The sequence below is a fragment of the Vicia villosa genome, unplaced genomic scaffold (genome assembly GCF_029867415.1).
Source record: "Vicia villosa cultivar HV-30 ecotype Madison, WI unplaced genomic scaffold, Vvil1.0 ctg.002649F_1_1, whole genome shotgun sequence".
In the NCBI taxonomy this organism is placed as follows: Eukaryota; Viridiplantae; Streptophyta; class Magnoliopsida; order Fabales; family Fabaceae; genus Vicia; species Vicia villosa.
In genome coordinates, this window is record NW_026705994.1 from 314,063 (window position 1) to 335,558 (window position 21,496).

Genomic DNA, 21,496 nt, shown 5'->3' on the forward strand with positions numbered 1-21,496 from the left:
AGGCATTGATTGAAGGTGATTCAGTGAAACAGTACAACCTTTTACGGAGATACTCTGCTGAATTAAGGAGAGTTAACATGGGGAACACTTGTAAAATTGATCTGGCAAGGATTGCACCTACACTCCAACCAAGGTTAGGTAGTTTCTATTTTTTCTTTGATGGGCTTAATAAGGGCTTCACAATATCTTGTAGGTCATTCATTGGTGTTGATGGATGTCATCTCAAAACCAAGTATGGATGGACTCTTCTTATAGCAGTTGGTAGAGATCTAAATAATCAATACTATCCCATAGCATTTGGTGTATGTGAAACTGAGACAAAGGAGTCACGGAGGTGGTTTCTTACCTTGCTTTTGGAGGATATTGGTCAAGATAAGAGATGGGTTTTCATATCTGACCAACAAAAGGTAATTTAAATTTTTTAGATCTCATCCCTAACTATGTATCTATTTTTGGATATCATCCTTGAATGTATAATTTTTTTTTAGATCTCATCCCTGACTATTTATAAATGGCTTGCAGGGTTTGATACCTGTCTTTGAAGAACTATTTGAAAGGGTTGAACACACACTTTGTCTTAGGGATTTATATGCCAATTTCAAAAAGAAGTTTGGAGGAGAGACACAGCTGGGCCTTTCTCATATTTTTTGAGGTATATGATTTGATGTCTCTATTCATACCCTTCATGATTCAACCTGGACTTTCCCATGATGTTGAATTGCTCTCTCAACACAATCAGGTCGTCAGATGAGCTTTTAGGGGTCATCTCCTCCTTGGTTCTGGAGGTCGAGGCAAAATCCATACTCCCCTTGTCAGGATGTTGAGACATTTGATGTAACATCTTCGATCTAGTTTGGGGATAACTAGAGTCTAAAGCTGGCTTCCTTTTCTCATTCAGCCATAAGGTACTCATGCCCCTTGTCATTCTTCCCACTTTAGGGATTTCGTCACGAGAGATAAACCCAACATTATGCACTCTGACAAAATTTTGAGCTTTGTTAAGTTAAAATTGTAGAGAGCTAACCTCTTCTTCTTGTTCAGAGATAGTCCTCAACTTTTCTTTCTTTTCTTCATTCAGTTGGCGCACAAGATCTTTTCGCTTCTCCCTTTCTTCATATAATTCAGCACTTGTGAGACACAACTATCTGTATGATGCAACTAGATCATCGTATGCTGAATCATAGTCATCAAATGTTGATATGCTTGTCAAAGCATTTACATCCTTGGTAGATTCTTCTTCAAAGTCACTATGAGAGTCCTCTTCAGACCAAGTTACAAATAGACCTTTCTTCATTACACAGTGAGGCCAATACTTTCTTAAAATGAAAGAATAAATAGTTAAAGGCAATCAATACTTTTTATTTGCTTCGACAAATCAATTAACTAACTAACAGTAACACTAATACATACTTCAACCTTAGTTTTTTAGCCTGTTTTGGAAACAATTCCATCAAAGGTGCTGCATCTGGAGGTCCTTGACTTAAGTTTCAACAATTTGACAAATGAAATACTTCCTTCACTAAGGGGATTCAAATCTTTGAAGGAACTGTATTTGGATGGCATTGGATTGGACTCAGATCTTCACATACAAGGTGTAGACTATATTAGTACTTATTAACATCTTGTTAGTTTTCCTCAAGTTCTTATTAAACTTGGGTTTAGCATAATAAACAACAGGAGGAACAGCATGATATTCTTTAGGTTTGACAGCATGATATTTTCTAGGTTGTGTCACATTCTTCTTAGTGTGTGTAACATGAAAGCTTTTGGCATGTAAAGTGAGCCTAATATCATGTGAGTGACCATATTTGAACTGATCATACAATGGCTTGTATGTGATTTTCATATCATCTACATGTTCAAATTTGTGTGGGGAATCACCCTCATAGAAGCAAGATGACTTCTGCCAATACTTCTAGACAAACACTTTCTGAAGCTCGAGTCATATTCTTTCAGAATATGATTGAGGCTAGGAATGGATTTTTCTGATTCAGAAGGAGATCCAATATCTTTGGATAATTTTAAAACTTTTTCCTTCAGTTCAGAATTTTCCACTTCCAGCTTCTTAGTTTCAGAATCAAGTAGCTTTTTCAGCTTTTTGTATTTGATACTAAGATGAGCCTTGAGTTCCAGAAGTTTTGTTAAACTGGAAACTAACTCTTCTCTAGATAGTTCAGAAAAATACCTCTTCAGAATCTGATTCTGATGTAGATTCTGATCCATCATCAATTGTGGCCATCAGTGCAATGTTTGCCTGCTCGCCTTCAGAGTCTGATTCTGATTCTGAATCTGAATCATCCCATGTTGCCATAAGACCTTTCTTCTTATGAAACTTCTTCTTGGGATTCTCCTTCTGAAGTTTTGGACACTCATTCTTGTAGTGGCCAGGCTCATTGCATTCATAGCATGTGACCTTCTTCTTGTCAGATCTTCTGCTTCCAGAAGATTCTCCTTTTTCAAGCTTCTTAGAACTTTTGAAGTTCTTGAACTTCCTTTGCTTGCTCTTCCAGAGTTGGTTTACCCTTCTGGAGATCATGGACATTTCATCATCTTCTTCTGATTCTGATTCTTTAGAGTCTTCTTGTTCAGCCTGAAAAGTGTTAGTGCATTTTTTATAATTAGATTTTGATGCAATAGACTTACCTTTCTTCTGAGGTTCATTAGCATCCAACTCTATTTCATGACTCCTCAGGGCCCTGATCAATTCTTCAAGAGAAACTTCATTTAGATTCTTGGCAATCTTGAATGCAGTCACCATTGGACCCCATCTTCTTGGCAAGCTTCTGATGATCATCTTGACATGATCAGCCTTGGTGTATCCCTTGTCAAGAACTCTTAATCCAGAAGTTAGCATTTGAAATCTTGAGAACATTCTCTCAATGTTTTCATCATCCTCCATCTTGAAGGCTTCATATTTCTAGATCAAGGCAAGAGCTTTGGTCTCCTTGACTTGGGCATTTCCTTCATGAGTCATTTTCAATGATTCATATATATCATAGGCAGTTTCCCTGTTAGATATCTTCTCATATTCAGCATGAGAGATAGCATTCAGCAAAACAGTCCTACACTTGTGATGATTTTTGAATTGCTTCTTTTGATTTTTAAATTACTTGTCTTGGAAGCTTTACACCATTAGCTTTAACTAGATGTTTGTAACCATCCACCAGAAGATCCAATAAATCACCATATAGACCAAGAAAGTAACTTTCAAGTTTATCTTTCCAATATTCAAAGTTTTCACCATCAAATACTGGTGGTCTAGTATAACCATTGTTACCATTTCCATTATGTTGCTCAGCAGAGCCAGATGTAGATGTAGGTGTTGGTTCTTCACCAGCCATCTTGACTTAAGCGTTTTTCTCTTCCTGAATCTTTTCTAAACACGGTTAAGTGCTTGCACCTTAGAACCAGCGCTCTGATGCCAATTGAAGGATAGAAAAACAGTTAGAAAGGGGGGGGGGTTGAATAAGTGTAGCTTTAAAACTTGTAAGATAAAAACAATTTGCACAATGATTTTTATTCTGGTTCGTTGTTAACTAAACTACTCCAGTCCACCCCCTTGGAGTGATTTACCTCACCTGAGGATTTAATCCACTAATCACATAAGATTACAATGGTTTTCCACTTAGATAACTTCTAAGTCTTCTAGAGTATTCTGATCACAACCTGATCACTCTAGGAACACAATGCTTAGATACCCTCTAAGACTTTCTAGAGAATCCAATCACAACTTGATCTCCTCTAGTTCTTACAAATTAATGTAAACAAATTCTTATAAGAGTTACAATGCTTCTTAATAATCTGTTATCACAATTGTGATTTTTCTCTTAAGTTTAAGCTTAATCTCACTAAGATATTACAACGGTAATGAAGTGAGGTTGAAGATGAAGTTTGAGAGCTTTTGAATTTGACAGCGTTTCTGTATGTTTGCGCAAAGTGTTGTATTCAGCTTCTCATCAGAACTTCTATATATAGGCACTTGAGAAGATGATCGTTGGGAGCATTTAATGCGTTGCATGATCCGTACAACATTGCATTTAATGTTTCACTCTTTTGTCAACTACCTCAAGCCTTGCTTTTGCTGCATCTACTAACATTGCCGTTAATAGTTTCTAATGTTTCTTTTGTCAGTCAGAGTAGTCTGCTATCCTGTACTTGCTTCTGATATGATGTTTGTATGAACAACGTTTGAATATCATCAGAGTCAAACAGCTTGGTGCAGAGCATCTTCTTGTCTTCTGACCTTGAAGTGCTTCTAGCGTGATACCATGAGAACTTCAGTGCTTCTGCTTCTGATCTCAAGTTCTTCTGATGCTTCAATAGACCATGTTCTGATTCTGCTTGACCATCTTCTGATGTCTTGCCAGAGCATGTTCTGATGTTGCATGCTGAACCTTCTGAGTCAGTGCTTCTTGCGCTGATTTTGTGCATACTCTTTATGTGATTCCTGAAATGGAAATTGCATAGGATTAGAGTACCACATTATCTCATACAAAATTCATATACGTTGTTATCATCAAAACTAAGAATATTGATCAGAACAAATCTTGTTCTAACAAACATTTTTTTTAAAAAAAATTTAGAAGAACGAAAAATAAAAATGCCTAATTTTAGAGGGATTTTAAACAAATTTAACCCTTGATTTTTTTTCTTTGATTTTTTTAAAGAATACATGGCCATTAATCATATATTCTTGTATATTTGTAGATATATCAAAACTTATGGCCTATAGGTTTGTTGTCATTATTCGATGATAATCTATGTTCTTTAAGTTCCATATTCTTATTGAGTGCAGATAATGACATGTTCTACATTTTTATATCAGAGAATCATGGATTTGCTTGGCCGTCCAGTTCACAAGTGCTTGTGTTAAACAACAATTATTTGAGCAACGATATTATTTCATCCATAAGTAGTCTTTCACGTCTCAAATCTCTTGACTTAAGGAGTAACAACTTGAAAGGATCACTAGATATTACTGGTCAGTATTGATTGATAATCATTTTAGTGATTCACTTTCTTTGATTAACACTATTTAACCTTGTTCCAATAACATCACTTTACACATGAATCATTTTATTTATATAGTTATTAATTATTCTTACATAATTGATTAATAGTACAACTTTTTTTACATCAATTTTTTACTCTTTTCTTAAATGATTTTAGTAAATTTAATTTATTAGTTAAAACTATTAATAATAAGATATTTATCTATTGCAGGATTGTTGACTTTAACCGATTTGAAGATGCTTGATTTTAATGATTTTTTTTAATAAGCAATGATAATAATCAAGGGGAGTATAATAGATACTCCGCCCAAGGATACAAACGGAAAGCTCTCTGTACTCGAAACAAGCGAGAGGTAAGATATTCCAAGTATGGTAATTACAAAGTTCACCTAGCTTATAGAAAGCTAACAAGTAATTCCAGGAAAACATGATAATATTCGAATAACATTCGGTAAAACAAAAACTCTCATTCTTAAAGATAATGTCACTCCTCTTCATCCAAATGCACCAAATAGTAGTCAACCAAATCACTCCTACTATTGATCTCTTCGCCGAGCACTTCACGGTGTCGCAAAATAAAAAGAAAGAGACAAAGCTATCAAAGGACATTTCAAGAGAAGGACCTAGCCAACAAAACACCCTCCTCCAAATGTTATGAACAACTTCACATTCACCAAATAAATGTTCCAAATTTTCCTCCTCTTTCAAACACAAAACACATAATAAATCTATGTTCTCCACCAAAATCCCTCTCTTGCACATTGGTCTTTTGTTGCAATTCTATTATGCAAAAATTTCCAACCAAAAAAAAGGATTTTTGAGGGAATTCTAACCTTCCAAAGGAAATTCAAGGCCTTAACCAAAGAATCTTGCAAAGGAGGTCCCGATAGGCACGACTTGAAGCGCCCATAACAAGACTTCACGCTAAATAAACCGGACGTATCCTCCACCCAAGAAAAGGAGTCACGAACATTCTCTTGCGGAGAGCATTGGTTCAACACCTCTTCTATTTCCTGCATCAAAAAAGAGAAGCCATTGCTGGCCGGTTGCAGTAATCCAGCTGCAAAACTAGTGCTGGCCGCTGGCAGTAAGGCTGGTGCGGTAACTGGCAGCAAAGGCCGCAAGTCCCACTGCCACCCTTCTTGCCCGAATTTCCCCAAATCAGCCACCGCTAAAAGATGATCCGATGTCACCTGAAATAAATCCGGAAAAACTTCCAATAAAAGTTGTTTGTCAATCCAACAAGCATACCAAAACGGAATATCTTCACCACTACCCACACAACATTTAATTGCTCGCGAAAAATGATTGACTAAAAGTCTCTCATAATTATCCGACACCAATACGTCTCTCCACCATATAGAATCCTTCTTACCCACTACCGCCATGTCACCTACTAAAACCTTTAATTTCACCTTACCATATCTAGCTCTAATGATGCCACTCCAAACCGCTTCGTTCTCGTTTAAAATCCTCCACTTCCACTTGCTCATAAGAGCCACATTCATAATTTCCACATTTTTTATTCCTAACCCACCTTCCTCTTTTGATTTGCAAACCGTGTCCCAACACACCCAATGAATAAACTTTCTATCTTCACCACCACTCCAAAGGAAGTTACTTTGGATAGTCCGAATCTCTTGAAGCACCTTCGTCGGAGCTTTATAGAAAGATAGAGAATAAATCGGAATCGCATTAAGCACCGCATTAATCAAGACCACGCGCCCCGCTAAAGAGAGGTTCTTACCTCTCAAAACGGCTAAACGTTTCTTGATGAACACTAAGAGATCTTTCCACATAGAAATGCTTCTAGGATTACCACCCACTTTAAAAATACAACACTCCATCCGTTTCATCCACCCACTTCTAGGATAACCAACTGATCAATTTTGTTGTTTCTAAAGGTATTTATTATATTTTAAATATTTTAAAGCTCTAACATTCAATTTTGTTAATTTTAATGATCTGGATTGGTTTCTCTTACTATTTTGATTTAAAATAAATATTAAGGATCATAGAAAGAGAAACAAATCCAGTCCATTAAAATAAACAAATTAAAATTTAATGGTCGTGATTCAGTGTTCTCATTTCTCATAATAACCAAGTGTTCTCACTTGAGTCGTCCCCATATATATATATATATATATATATATATATATATATATATATATATATATATATATATATATATATATATATATATATATATATATATATATATATATATATATATATATATATATCAAAGACAGCTTAAATCAGAGACGTGGAAATCAAAGAGAGAGACAATGGAAATCGAAGAGATTCATGAATTTGCAAAGAAAAACACTCCAAAGATCAAAGTCAGCATAAATTAGAGACGTGGAAATCGAAGAGAGAGACAATGGATGCATACCTCAACAAGAATGTGTTATCGAGAGTGAGAACGAGATCCAAATAGAGAGAGAAATTGAGATCGGGAGCGAGATCAAGTTGAGAGGGAAACGAGATCGGAGAGAGAGAGAGAGAGAGAGAGAGAGAGAGAGAGAGAGAGAGAGAGAGAGAGAGAGAGAGAGAGAGAGAGAGAGAGCAAAACTTAGAAACGAGTTCAATCAATGACGGTAGAAAACGTAATGTTTGATCTGTAACTTTTTTCTTTCCAAATAAAATTAAAGTTTTGAAATAATAACTAAAAATAAATTAATAAAAAATTAAATGAAGTCATTTAATAACTTATTAGTTTGAGATTAGCTACCATTTTATTCTGTAGTAAAATTAAGGTAGCAAATCTTATATTTTCTTATAGTGTAAGTAGCAGTAAATTTGTTGGCAGTATACTAAATGAAGTAGATAACATGCATTTGTTGGTGGAATTTGGATGACCAAAAGACAGAAAGAGTGGTTACTGGTTCTCAATTTTTGCAAGGTTGGTTTAAGAAGGTTTTTACTTCACTACAAGAAAATCTTCAATTAGCTACGGCAAATATACTAGCTAGATTGTAGTTAATCTCTATCAAACAGAATTAGTTGGAGATTTATTGGAGATTAACTACAAAATATGCCCTAGCATGGATTGAGTGGGTAATTGTCTTGGCAAAATTTTCCTAAGAAAACTCCAACTAATATTAAAATATTCCTAGCTAAACTAAAACAAAACTGTAGCAAAATATTGATGTTGAAGTTATATTTTCCAACTATAAAGCTACATTATGGCTACGAAAATATCATATCAAATCTCAAGCTAATATTTGGAACAATTTTACAACTATTTTTATTTTGATTTTTTAATAAATCTTAATTAGACTATTTAAAATCAAAACTAATTAGACTAATTTTAAATAAATATCAACTATCATTTAAAAAAACTATTTAAACTAATTAGACTTTTATTTAAATAAATTAAATCGACTTTTTTAAATAATATAATTTTTAGTTTATCACTAAAATGAAAATACAGTTAAAAAACATTTTCATGTTCATATATATTCATCTTGTAGGACTAATCCACTAGTCATTACAATAATCAAAATATCAAAGAAATATATTTTGCAGCTAACATTTTTTTTTTATGTTTGCAACTATCATATTTAAGCATGTCTAATACTATATGAATTTTTTTGCATTGTTTGCATCAATTCCTCGAGTAAGGATCCACTCCATTTTTTACCCTCCATTTCTTTTCCATTACCATAGTTTTTTGTGTATATTACACGGATTTCTAAGACATGTGACACATATTTATTATTTATTTAACTTTATGTACATAAAACTATAGTAATGGAAAAGAAATGGAGTGTAAGAAATGGAGTGGATCCTTACTCCAATTCCTCACTTGAGTGATTGTTGTTGATTTTTTTTCACCTAAATGAGCTGCCTCTCTTCTTCACCATCATTTTCCTCACCATCATTATAGGCATAATATTAATCAGTCCCAACCAAACCTTGCATATAAGGAAAATTAAATCAAATAACTCATAAGGTAAAAATAGTTTCATTTATGAGCATCAAGCATTGTATATAATCTTTGATTGGATATTTTGACATAGTTTCACCTACATAAAAGCAATTGATCTTAATAAGTTTTCTAAGACAACTTATCAAAACAACTAATATTAAATTTACTTTTTTCCACCCTCAAATTTTATTAGCAGTGAGACCTAAGGTTGATAACACAGATAACTTTACATACATAGACTACCTCTAAAATGAACGAATTGATTTTGTTAAGCAACTTTCTGAAAATATAAAATTAGAGACAATGGACCATTTTATTGGTAAGATAAAGTAAACAAGAACAAAATTTCATGGGACAAAACTCAGTAAGCTAGCATAGAAAATGATTAGAAATCAATCAGCCCCCACTTTTATGTCTCCATTTAAGACAATATGTGTTTGCTAGTAAATACAACTTTCACTAATAAAGCTTTCTTATCTTTGCATTCATCAACGTCTGCCAAAATAAAATAGATAACGTTCAACTTATGAATTCTGATTTTTTTTACCCTCACAATTTTTTACACCATCACCTTTAAACCCGGCATGACACTGACATTTAATCCCCCATCATCCTGTTTCCACGATAATTTGTGTAGTAATTCAGTTTCAAATTTGGGATTTACAAGCCAATAGAACTTTAACCATTTAAAGAAAAAACTATTAAAGATAAATAAGTTGAATGCAGTTGGGTCAAGAAACATAAAGGTTACTAACCATACAAGCAGGAAATGCATGGTCGTTCTGGGCATCATGCCAACAGCCTCCATTGTTAATCTTGCAACGCCCAGGTACACTACCTGCAAACAAAAAATAGCTAGTTGTGCACAACTCCGAGTGCACACCAGGAAAAAATCACAGATGTCTTATAGCAAAGTATCATCATTACAATTTACAACCTGTTATGCACAACATAGAAGTAAATTTTATGTTAAGCACTCTTAGAAATAAATTTTATGTAAAGATGAAAGCCATTTCACCTTCTCAAGTTTTATAACCATCTCCTTTGAATTGCACACCATTAACCAAGGGGCATTTACATACTCGTCCATGGAATGTATCCTGAGCAGATACTTAACATTGTTAGAACATAGGAAATTATAAATATGTAGTACCCTGTTATTTGATAGTTTGTTTCATGAAGACAAATACCTTGCATGTAGTGATATTATCTGTTTTATCCTGCCAACAACCACCGTTGTTTGTCAAACACTCATTTGTTTCCATATCTGCCCAAAAACACATCAGTATAAGGTCTAAAAACTAGTCTACACATCAGTTGTCCCTTGTAACAAAGGCAAGTAAACAATTACTGTTGCTCAAACAAAAAGCTGGGTCAGTAGTTTCCTCAAACCCAGAACAAATAGCCTTTAGAACGACCAATTTACCAGGAAAGGTTCTTTTTAGAACTCGATAACTGATTACTAATACAATTTGTCACATGAGCATGTAAGATAAACCGATATTGTCTGTTATTGACAACAAGAGTAGGCAATATGCTAACATCACTACGTGATCCCTTCATAATCTACAAAACCGGTTTCAATAAACATCAACAAGTAAATATAATGTTACAAAGAATTAAATATTGACGTAAACTAAAAGCAACTATAAAGGACAATACTTGGACATCTTGCTGTTCTTTCAAAGTACAACTTATGAAAAGTAAACAAGATAATCCCGATGATAAGCACGATGATTCACTCACCCAGAGATTTAATGACAGAGTTTGCACATTCCATCATTTTTCTCCTTCATCATGCATCTGATTTGAAAATCAGTGACAAAGTGCCACTACACCCAAGACTTTTCTGTTTCTTTTTCCACCTTGAAAACACATAGCTGCCTTAAATTTTCAACAACCACATCTTTCCCATCATAACCTCTGTTGATGTCCAGTTAGTAGTGGTGCTATAGACGAATATAAGAATCTAAGTACAAGCATTTAAATTATTTTTCCAAACTCATTTTACAAAGAGGATATCAAATACACAAATGATTTTCCTAATCAAAAGTTCAACTATACCTTAAAATCAGGATAAATAGAATATCGATAGGAGAAAATACATAGTTGTAGCGATGATCGAAAAGAGATGTCGCCACAACGAACTGTTATGATAGAAACCATGTGAATCATCAGAGAAAGAGATTTTTCAGAGAATTTTTACTATAGTGAATGAGTGATTCTGTGAGATTCGATTCAAGAAAAAAATAATTACCTGAAATATTAGGTTTTGAGAAATGTGTGAGCGATTTCTCGAATGGTAAAGTAACTAATTTGAAATTTGAAGCAGCGATTTTCAATGAAGAGAAAGTTGAAGCAGTTATTTCCAACGAAGAAGGAGAAGTAGAAATTTTGATAGATGAAAGAGAAACAATGATTTCAATCGATGACAGAGAAGTGATGATTTCAATTGATGAAGGAGAGGCAGCGGTTTCGATGACGGAGAAGTAGCAATTTTCATCGGGAAAACAACGGTTTCAATAGAGAACGGTGATTTCATGAAAAGTGATTCCGGTGGAGATTCTCGATCTGCGAAGGAAAAGGGATTTCGGAGAAAAAGTGATTTTGAGAAAAAGTGAATTGAAGAAAAGGGTTTTACGTGAGTTTTTCTTTTTATTAAAAAATTATTTTCATTAAAGGAATAATATGTTTTAAAAAATTACTTTATATTTATGTAATTGGTGTTAAATAACTGTTTTTTAAATTGAGATTAACTATGAAAATAATTTTTAGTAAAATTTTGGTAGCTAATCTTTAAATTTCTTGTTGTGCTTGTTAGACGAGTCCTTGCTAGTTGTAAATGAGAGTATCCTTGTTATATAGGAGAACTGTTTTGGTTAGGTTGTTGGATGTAGGGATTGTATGTTGAATGTGCTGGTTGTTTTTTGTTTCGTCTAGCTCTCAAACATAGGTGGATAGTGGTTTTTCTAGTGATTCTGGGCTTAGACCTTTCTACCAATGTATCATGTTGGAGTGCCTCTTGTACTCCCTATAATATTACGAGCTTATAAAAAAAACAGGGGAGAAGTTTTCTCATTTGCAACTAGCAAGGACTCTTCTAAAAACATCAATCTTTTTTTTACATTAGTTGCACATTACACTTTGGCATGTAAGAAATTTTATGGAAAAAGCTTCAAAAAAATCACATTGGCCATATAATACTAATGTAATTTTTTATTGAGTTACACATAGAAGAAACAAAATACATATTCATGACATGCAACTTCACATATTATATATTATAATAATTAGAACACACATAAATTGTCTTCTAAGAAGTAGAAGCAATTCATACACACCATTCCTATATAGTAAAACCATGCTTGCCTCCAATAAGGATTGATGAACAGAACAATTGCAATTACCAACAATACTGATGTGTATGCCACCACAAAGCTCACACGGAAAACATACATGTCCACCCAACTATCATTATCTCCATCCATGTTCACGTCATTTGGTAATGTATTAGGTGCTTCTCCACTAGAATTGCAACTTGTTGGCAGTGGAGGTCCACAGAGAAATTGATTACCTTCATAGCTGCTTTCATCAAAGGTAATAAATTGTCCTTTCCTTTCTGGTGTCGTGCCTGATAAATTGTTGTGTGCAACACTGAATACTTCAAGGGAAGTCAATCCACTTAGTTGAGGAGGAATTTGGCCACATAACATGTTGAAAGAAAGATCTAAACTCTCCACTTGCACCAAATTGGAGAATGTTGCTGGAATTTTTCCAGTGAAAAAATTGTTGGACAAATTCAGTGCTAGAATTCTTCTCAAGTGTCCAAACTCTGATGGAATACTCCCATTTAGTTGATTGTGAGATAAGTCAATCCCAGACATATAAATAAGGACATTTGTGGTATAGGTTTCTATTCTTTTTTTTGATGTAAAGTTATCTCTCTCTTTCCCAAATCGATAATTAATATCTTCACTATTATTGACGGCACCATTGAATTTCTCCCTTAATCCCTCTGGATCACTGTTTTCAAAAGGCATTTTACCCAAACAACTAGGTATTTCCCCAACAAAATTGTTATATGAAAGGTCTAATATATTTAAATTTGTCAGGTGGCATAATTGCTTTGGTATACTTCCTGTGATGTGATTACCTTTCATAAGGAGGATGCTTAACTCTGTGTAGCGAAGATTGTGTATTAGATCATGGATTCCATTTGTTATTTCATTGTTGCTAAGGTCTAGTGCCACCAAAGGAGATCCTTTTTTAAACATATTTTTGGACAAACAACTGAATTTGTTGTCACTCAAATGGATAAGAGTGGTAGAATAACTTTCAAAAGATGGGACACAACCTACCAAATTATTTTGTGAAAGATCTAGAAAAGCAAGAGTTTCAAGTTGTGCTAATTCTGATGGGATAGATCCTTCAAAATTGTTATTGGACATTGAAAGCTCAATCAAGCTAGAACAATTTTTTATATGACTTGGAATTTTTCCAATGAATTTATTATTGCTTATGTCCAAATTTTCGAGGTTAAATAAGTTAGAAAAGTTACTTGGGATGTTTCCTGAAAGACTATTACCATCCAACAATAAATACTCTAAAAAACTGGACATAAACAACATATGAGGTATTTCACCAGACAATTCATTATCAGATAGATCCAATTCATATAGAGTGCTTAAGTAACTTACCTCATTAGGAACAGAACCATGAATTGAATTTCTAGACATGTTTAGACTACGCAAGTTTGGAAAAATTGAACTGATGTTATTGCTCAACATTTGACCTGTTATAATATTGCTAGATACATCAATTTTTGCCATGTTGAGATGAGGACGAGACGGAAGCTGGAAATCTCCATTAAGGGAACAATTCCTAAGAACAAGACTTTCCAATTTCGTGTTGTTTTCTAATAAAGAATTTGGGAACTCTCCTCTTAGTTTACAGTTAGTGAAATCAACATCAGTCAAATTATTTTGGTAAAGAAGAAAGTTTGGAAGTGGAATGGAATTAGCCTCAGTTGTTGAAGACAATTGAAGCACTTGCAATTGAAATTTGGGAACCCATGTTTTCAAAGATGAGTGTGAGTCGGGGATGACTTTATTCTCGTTGCCATAGATAAACTTTAGGTTTGAATGATTGGAAAATAATGTAAATGAAATAGGAAATTCAAGTTGGTTTCTTTCGAAATTAAGATATTCAAGTGATGTAAAAGTAGCAAGATTAGGACCAATATTACCAATAAAGTGATTATTAGTAAGTGTCAAAGTTCGAAGTGATGTCATGTTCACAAAAGATGAGGGGAGCTTCCCCACAAAATTATTGTAGGAGAGATCTAAAATTTCCAATTTCTTAAGCTTCCACCAATCTGAAAATGAAAGGTTGACACAAATTCCAGTTACATTTGGGTTGTGATGCATACGTAAAAGTTGTTCTAATAATAAAAAATGATAAAAATAATTACCTGCAATTGGAAGGGTGCCGTTTATCCCACAATATTTTGCGGACAAAACTTTCAAAGAAGGCACGTCTCCAATACTTTTGAAAAACTCATTTTTCAAGTTACTGAAGTCTAATGTCAAGTATTCCAAATTACTTAGGCCATGAAAAACTACACACGGAAAATAATAGAAGTACCAAAAATAAATTAATAATTTAGTTTATAAAAAATATTTTTCAATATCCATCCAATCAAGTATTACAATATCAATATTTTTGGAAATGTTTTAGAAACTAACAAACTAAGTAGCATAATAGGTATAAAAATTGGTTGCGTTAATCATTCAAAAGTAAACTTTCGTGTCTAATTAATATCTATAAATGATGGGGTCACATACAAAAACTATGAAGATTATTTTCAAAAGATATTAGCAAAAGATGAATTTCAAAAATAATAAAAATAGCAATACTCACCACTGATATCAAACGATCCATTCAAGTCGATATCGGTTAAGTCAAGAATCTCCAAATTCCTCAGTTTTGATATATCTAGCAATATATAAACATATACATGATTGATTAGAGGCCCATATATTATTTAAGTAAAAAATAATAATGAATATGTAAAACATGACATACTGTGAATTGTTTTTCGAGTAATTTCACTCCTCGCTAAACTTAAACTCTTGAGAGAAGAAAGTCCACTAAGAGCAGATGTAATATCAGTGTCATTGAAGCGGTTGCCGGAAATATCAAGAATCTCAAGATTCTTCAATATGTCCCACAGTTCTACGCATTAAATTTATATAATTTGCATCAGTCTTAACTAAAAACCACCAATTAGCTATCCTAATAAAATGAAAGAGTGATTGTTACCTTGTATATGGAGATCTGAGTCCAATCCAATGTTACCCAAATGCAGTTCCTTCGTAGATGTGAATCCCTTTAGTGAAGGCAGGATTTCATTTGTCAAATTGTATGCACTTATGTCAAGGACCTCCAGATGCGGCAGCTTTGATGGAATTGTTTTCAAAACTGTCTGAAAAGCTATGATAAAAATAATTTGTTAAAAATTGCTGATTTCCTTTAACTATGTAATTTTTTTAATAAAGAAAACCATATTATTTGCCCTCACTGTGTAAAGGAGTGTTCTCAAAGTAGGACCCGTAGTCTCCAGCTGCTAATGATAGAGATTTAAGAGATGAAAGTCCATCCAGACAAGACAGAATGCTCATAGCATTTTCGAAAGGATTTTGACTCAAGTCAAGAACTTCCAAATATTTCAACCCTGCATAATAATATATGTAAATGAAATTGTGAAGATAAGTTCATATTCCCTTAGTAATTGAGATAATTAATAACGATGATATAGAAAATTGAATTAATATAACCTTGATCAGTTCTTGTACAATTGGATATTTGGGTACGTGAGAGTTCCAGAGTCTTTAAATCTTGGAAGATTAGAAAATCAGAGTAGTTAAGTTGCCAATATTGTTCTGGATTGAATTGCATGAGATTCAGTTTCGCTACTCTTCCCGAAGTGGTATTGCATTCAACTCCATCCCATTGACAACAATCTATGCTGTCTTTCGTATAATACACAGTATCTCCCATACGGGAAAATAGAGAAACAAGTGCTTCTCTCTCTTGCTTCCAACAGCCTTCACAGCACATTAGTACTTGTACTAAAACCATCACACATACTAACAAACTCTTCAATTTCATCTTCACAGGTTTGTATGATCATAAAAATTATTTTGCCATTTAAATAAAGAAAGGATAGTACACTTGACTCAGTTGTCAACTTTATTTATTGTACTCAACTACTCACCGTGTTGAATATTTCTATCCGGTGCTAAACCATATCACACGTAGTCAACTTTATTTATTTCAAGTTTACTTTATTGGAACAAACGTAAATAAACAAACTCCTTTAAATCAATGTTTTAAAAACCGGCTTGCCGATCGAACTGATAATATCATTGAATTAAAGGATCAGAGGTCAAACTAGAAATGTATTGATTAAATCGCATAATTGACTCAAATAAAGTTGTATAACGGAAAATAAGAGATGTCAATTGTATGAGCTCTTTTGGTGCTGCGTCGGAGAGCTTCAGATACAACAGCGAAATGTATCGTGGTGCGAAAAATATCATAGTGTATTGAATGCTCGGAATACAACAGAGTCGCCACCGAAGTTTATTTATTTCAAAAAAAAAATGTTGATAAAACCCTCGAAACTAAAGAAAATGGTCGGTGCAACGAAATTTGAGTTTGGGAGACGGTTGTGCAAGGGAAGGTATTGACACCCATCACATTTGTTCGTTGTACTCAACCGAAATCATTTAGGATTATTATTTTTATTATTACTAAAAAATTTACCTAACCTTTTTAAAAGAAGCATGGAGATCTCATCTTTTTCCGGATTATCTTCTTTTTCAACTTTCTTAAAAAGAACCTTTGGTGCAATAATTTTGGATGTCTTCTCTTAATTCTCACACTTTTCTAGTCTTCCAAGGTCTGTCTCATATTCTTGAAGTTTTCTAAACAACGTTGCAGAAGTCATTTTGGATAGACTTTTCTTTTTGGATATTGCAGTCACTTTTGGTTGTCATTCTCTAGATAAAGATCTAAGCACTTTAAGATTAAGTTCACCGCTAGTAAGAGTCTTACCAAGTGCTTTCAAGTGATTTGTCAAATGCACAAATCTTTTCTGCAAATCAAAGAATGAATCTCAGAGTTGCATTCTAAATAGTTCGTACTCTTGACTCAACGTGTTCAATCTTGATCTTTTAACTCCAACGGTTCGTTCATGAGTATCTACCAATGTATCCCATTTTTTCTATTGTGCATGTCATAGTACGAAAGAATTCATCTAGGCTAAGTGCACCTTGAAGATGATTTATTGCTTTCTTGTCCTAGAGGACTTTTTTCTCATCATCTTCGTCACATGCACTTTCGAGCTTAGGGGTGCCAACACCATTAACACCACTAGTAGGAACAAAAGGGCCATTTTCAACTACTTTCCATACTTCTTTTTCTTGAGATTCTAGATGTGTCTCCATGCAAATCTTCCAAAAATCAAAGTATTCACCACAAAACAATGGAGGCTTGTTATTGCTACCACTGTATTTGAAAATCAGATTTGTATTTGCGGAAGTCATTCCGGATCTTTAGGAACAGGTTACCTATAACTTGATATGATGCCAATTATAAGTACGAAGTTTGCCTAAGAAGGGGGTGAATTAGGACTTAAAAAAAACTTTATTAGGTTTATATGAATGTTGGTTCTATCTTTTCTGGTTATGCTAGGCGATGAAAGCAATAAAGTGCGGAAAGTAAAGAACATCGAGAATTTATCCTAGTTTCCCTCACAATCCAAGAGTACGTCTAGTCCCATTACCACATGTAAGAGATTTTATTATTGTTAGATCTTCCTAAACAAGACTCTAACCAAGTTATCAAGAACAATCCTCTTGAAACTTGTTCTACAAGAAAAAAATAATCCTTCCTTTCCTTGCACACACTTGTTTTCAACATTCTTGGAAAAAAAAAGACAATACACTTCACACAATCTTATTTCAAACAATCCTGGAAAAATAAGATGTTGATACAACAAGATATTTTTTAGTAGATAAGTTTGTACTACAAAAATCCTATGAAAGAACTTCTTCTATTTCAAGTATGAAAAACAAGAACAAATATTCTCTTAAGTGCTCAAGATACTTTATTGAATATGATATGAAAGTATGATAAAAAAAAGTATCTAACTATGAAAATTGTGTTGGAGAACTTATGTAGAGAGCTTTTGATAATTTGTTTGAAAGAGGTAAATAAAAATTGAGACTTTGAGTTTAATTTATAGTAGTGTTAACAACCATTAAAAAACATGGCAATGGTTGAAAGAAATTCTGAATTTTTATTCTTGAAAAGATATAATGATTGCCATGAAAAGAGATGATGAGTGGGTGCAATAAAACAAGGTGTTTTTCACTTATGGTACAGGTGTAATCGATTGCACTAAAACAACAATCGATTGCACAACCTGGCAATGTTAAAAAAATTGAAAACTGGATTGATGGCAATCGATTGCATAAAAGCAATAACCGATTGTCATATGTGAAAAATGGAAATTTAGCGCATGTAGAAGGTATTACAATCAATTGTACCAATACTCCAACTGATTGCACTCTAAAAAAATTTGAAAATTTTCTAAGTTAAAAATTATAAACATGCAAGTCTTTTTTACCAAGGTCATCAACCTAACTTCAAAAACATATTTCACATGTTATATGCATGAATGAAAAGATTGATCACTTACATTGTATGTGTTAAGAGTTTATATACCTTAACACTTGATTGACCAAAGCTTTGCAATTTATAACATGTCTTCAATTTTTTTCTTTCTTCTTCTTTTTGATAGCATCATTGTGGAGCTTTTCTTCATCAAAACATATTGGAAGGCTTGTCTTCCCAATTTGGTCATGTGCAAACGGTCAAGTTTGTTCCACACGTCTGCCATCGTCTTTTCCTTCAAGACCTACCAAAGAACCTTTTCACCAAGACTCAATAGGATGGCACTGTGGGCTTTCTCGATCATCGTCTTCGTCTCCTTCTACGTTAGGGCAGTATCCATGTTTTCTTATCCTTTCAATGTTTCTAACAAACCTTGCTGACAAGAATAGTTTGCATCTTCAAGCGCCATAAATCGGAATCATTCACTTTCGTGAATTTCTCAATCTCATACTTTGTTGATGGCATCTCGTCCCCACCCACCGCACCAATTTGTTCTGACAAATATTGTTTTCAACAAGGCAAATCGGAGAGAAAGAGAAAGTTCTTGAACAAACAAAAGAAATTGTTCAAAACATGATGAGAGAGAAGAGAGAGAAACACAGTTGGTTATAACTGTTTTGCTTTTCACTTTCTCAATTAAGATTTACAAATTACAACTGAATAACAACAACCAATATCTCTCAACAAACTAAAAAAGCACCTTATTTATAGGCTATTAGATATGTATCTTATATATGATGATAACAGTCATACATGAAATGCATAGGTAGTGCATGATAAAATACGTGTTGTGAATTCAACGCTGTCGCGGGGAAAAATCGTTTGTCCTTTTTCGGGATGAGACACCTGATGCCTTCTTTGGGCTCGAGTGCTCAAAAAATGATTTTTCTTTTGTACGGACCAAACTTTTTATTGTTTCCAAAGGAGGAAAAGAAAAAAAGTTGCAATAACCTTAAAAGTGGGGGGAGAGATCTTGGGTAAGAGGGTTGGTTATACGAAGGGAAGGTATTAGCACCCAACGTATCTATAGTACTCTATAGGTTTCTTTGCTTTGTTTTTCATTCCATGTTATTGAGAGGTTCTGTTGTGAAATAGGTGGGACCTAAGGTGTTTGTTTGATTATGCTCGCAAAGATCATCGCGATCCTCTGCATACATATCCCCTAGAGGGAATCAGAGCATCTGTAGCTCGGGGTCTACGGGTGCTAAGGTTTGAATGGTTTTTTTTGTTTTATTTTGCTCGCCAAGGATCGACCTTGTGCCTACGTATTCTCAAAGGGATGTTGAGAAAGTCAGAGCAATCGTAGTTCCCACTTATGCTAGTGGAAGCAAAGGATAGGAGACAAATGTCATCTAAATGTTCGATGTATCTAATCTATATCATCACATACATCTGTTTGATTTTGTTTGAAAATCTTTTCATTATAAGCCCGGGGCCATGCCACTTAGGGTGCTTAGAATGATAAAGATGTTTTTGTTGTTTAACCAGCCTTGTGGCAAAAACTTTCAATGAAGTCAGCTTTGTGACAAAAAGTTTTGATTAATCAGCCAGCCTCGTGGCAAAAGTTTCAATGAAGTCAGCCTTGTGACAAAAACTTTGATTAATCAGCCAGTATGGTGGCAAAACTGTTTGATTGATTAGCCAGCCTTGTGGCAAAAAGTTTGATTGATTAGCCAGCCTTGTGGCAAAAAGTTTGATAAATTAATTGTTTGTGATGATATAGAAGAGATACTCCTATCATAGAGATGATAAATGTCTAATCTCCTAGGGTATTTTGATTTGGATATTGGGGATGCTTATAAGAAGCCCGTGGGTCCTTGTACGAAGCCCAAGAGGAGGCTATCCAAGGGTCCTTGCATTGTAAGCCCAAGAGGAGGCTATGGGAGGGACAATCCAGGGTCCTTGCATTGTAAGCCCAAGAGGAGGCTATGGGAGGGTCACTCGTTTGTACAAAGCCCAAGGGGAGGCATGGTATAGTTGGTCTGAGCTCTTAGAGCGATTTCACCGGGAAACCATACTCTATGTCCTAACCTAAACTAGTGGAGATTCTTTGCACGAAGCCCAATAGGAGGCTATGGGGAACCTAGTGTTGTACTAAGTTGAACAAGCACACATATCACATATATGAACAAACATGAACAAGTATGAACAAACATGAACAGGTATGAACAATTATATATATATGACAAAGTGTGTGTGTATAATGGAGTTTATGAAGGAAATATACCTGTAAGCATGATCCATTTGTATACACAGGGGCTCGGGACTCACACTCGAGGAGAGGTCCACTTGAGTTTATTCAAAGCTATGTAAACAGGTATTTACAAAGGGGCTTGGGACTTATACCTACATGGAGGCCCATGGTATATTTTTGGGAAGATTTAAAGAAAAACCTTCATTTTTGGTTTGTTATTTAAGGTTAAAAACCAAATTGATCGAGATATGTACAAAACGGTGTGTGTACAATGAAATACCTAATTTCATGTACAGGAATGGGTATGTACAAAAGGGGCTTGGGACTTATACCTACGTGGAGGCCCGTGTTTTATTTTATAAAACATGGTTGACTGTTTTTATTTACAGACGCGAGGTTTCGTTTTTGAAAAACTGTTTGAAAGTTGTTTGAAAAGTTATTTGTTTTGAAAAAGTTTTCTGTACAAAAAGAAAAGAAATGGGACTTACACTCTCTAATATTCGAGAGGTCCCTGTTTTATTTTCATAAAACAGGGTGGATGGCTTTGAAAAAAAAGATGTGAGATTTATTGTTTTGAAAAACAGTTTGAAAAGTATTGTTTTGAAAAAGTTTTCT

General features: G+C 34.1%; 1 protein-coding gene and 1 long non-coding RNA gene across 8 annotated transcripts; both read right to left on the bottom strand.

Annotated features, from left to right (window-relative positions):
- Positions 1-7,671: 7,671 nt before the first annotated feature.
- On the bottom strand, positions 7,672-11,561 carry LOC131639467 (uncharacterized). 7 transcript variants are annotated; one of them, XR_009294963.1, is made up of 5 exons: positions 11,204-11,561; positions 10,693-11,093; positions 10,137-10,512; positions 9,702-10,046; positions 8,378-8,932 (listed from the first exon to the last, which is right to left on the bottom strand). It is a non-coding gene; the product is annotated as an uncharacterized LOC131639467 (long non-coding RNA). The 7 variants fall into 7 exon arrangements; XR_009294966.1 differs by having other exon boundaries at positions 8,379-8,932; positions 10,137-10,867; positions 11,011-11,093; XR_009294965.1 differs by having other exon boundaries at positions 8,380-8,932; positions 10,137-10,895; positions 11,011-11,093.
- Positions 11,562-12,143: 582 nt separating this feature from the next.
- Positions 12,144-16,142, bottom strand: LOC131639468 (cuscuta receptor 1-like). The gene is made up of 7 exons (XM_058909966.1): positions 15,783-16,142; positions 15,527-15,679; positions 15,268-15,438; positions 15,031-15,180; positions 14,866-14,940; positions 14,417-14,563; positions 12,144-14,320 (listed from the first exon to the last, which is right to left on the bottom strand). The coding sequence occupies exons 1-7, from the start codon at positions 16,114-16,116 to the stop codon at positions 12,237-12,239; spliced, it is 3,114 nt and encodes a 1,037-aa protein (XP_058765949.1). The 5' UTR covers positions 16,117-16,142; the 3' UTR covers positions 12,144-12,236.
- Positions 16,143-21,496: the final 5,354 nt, after the last annotated feature.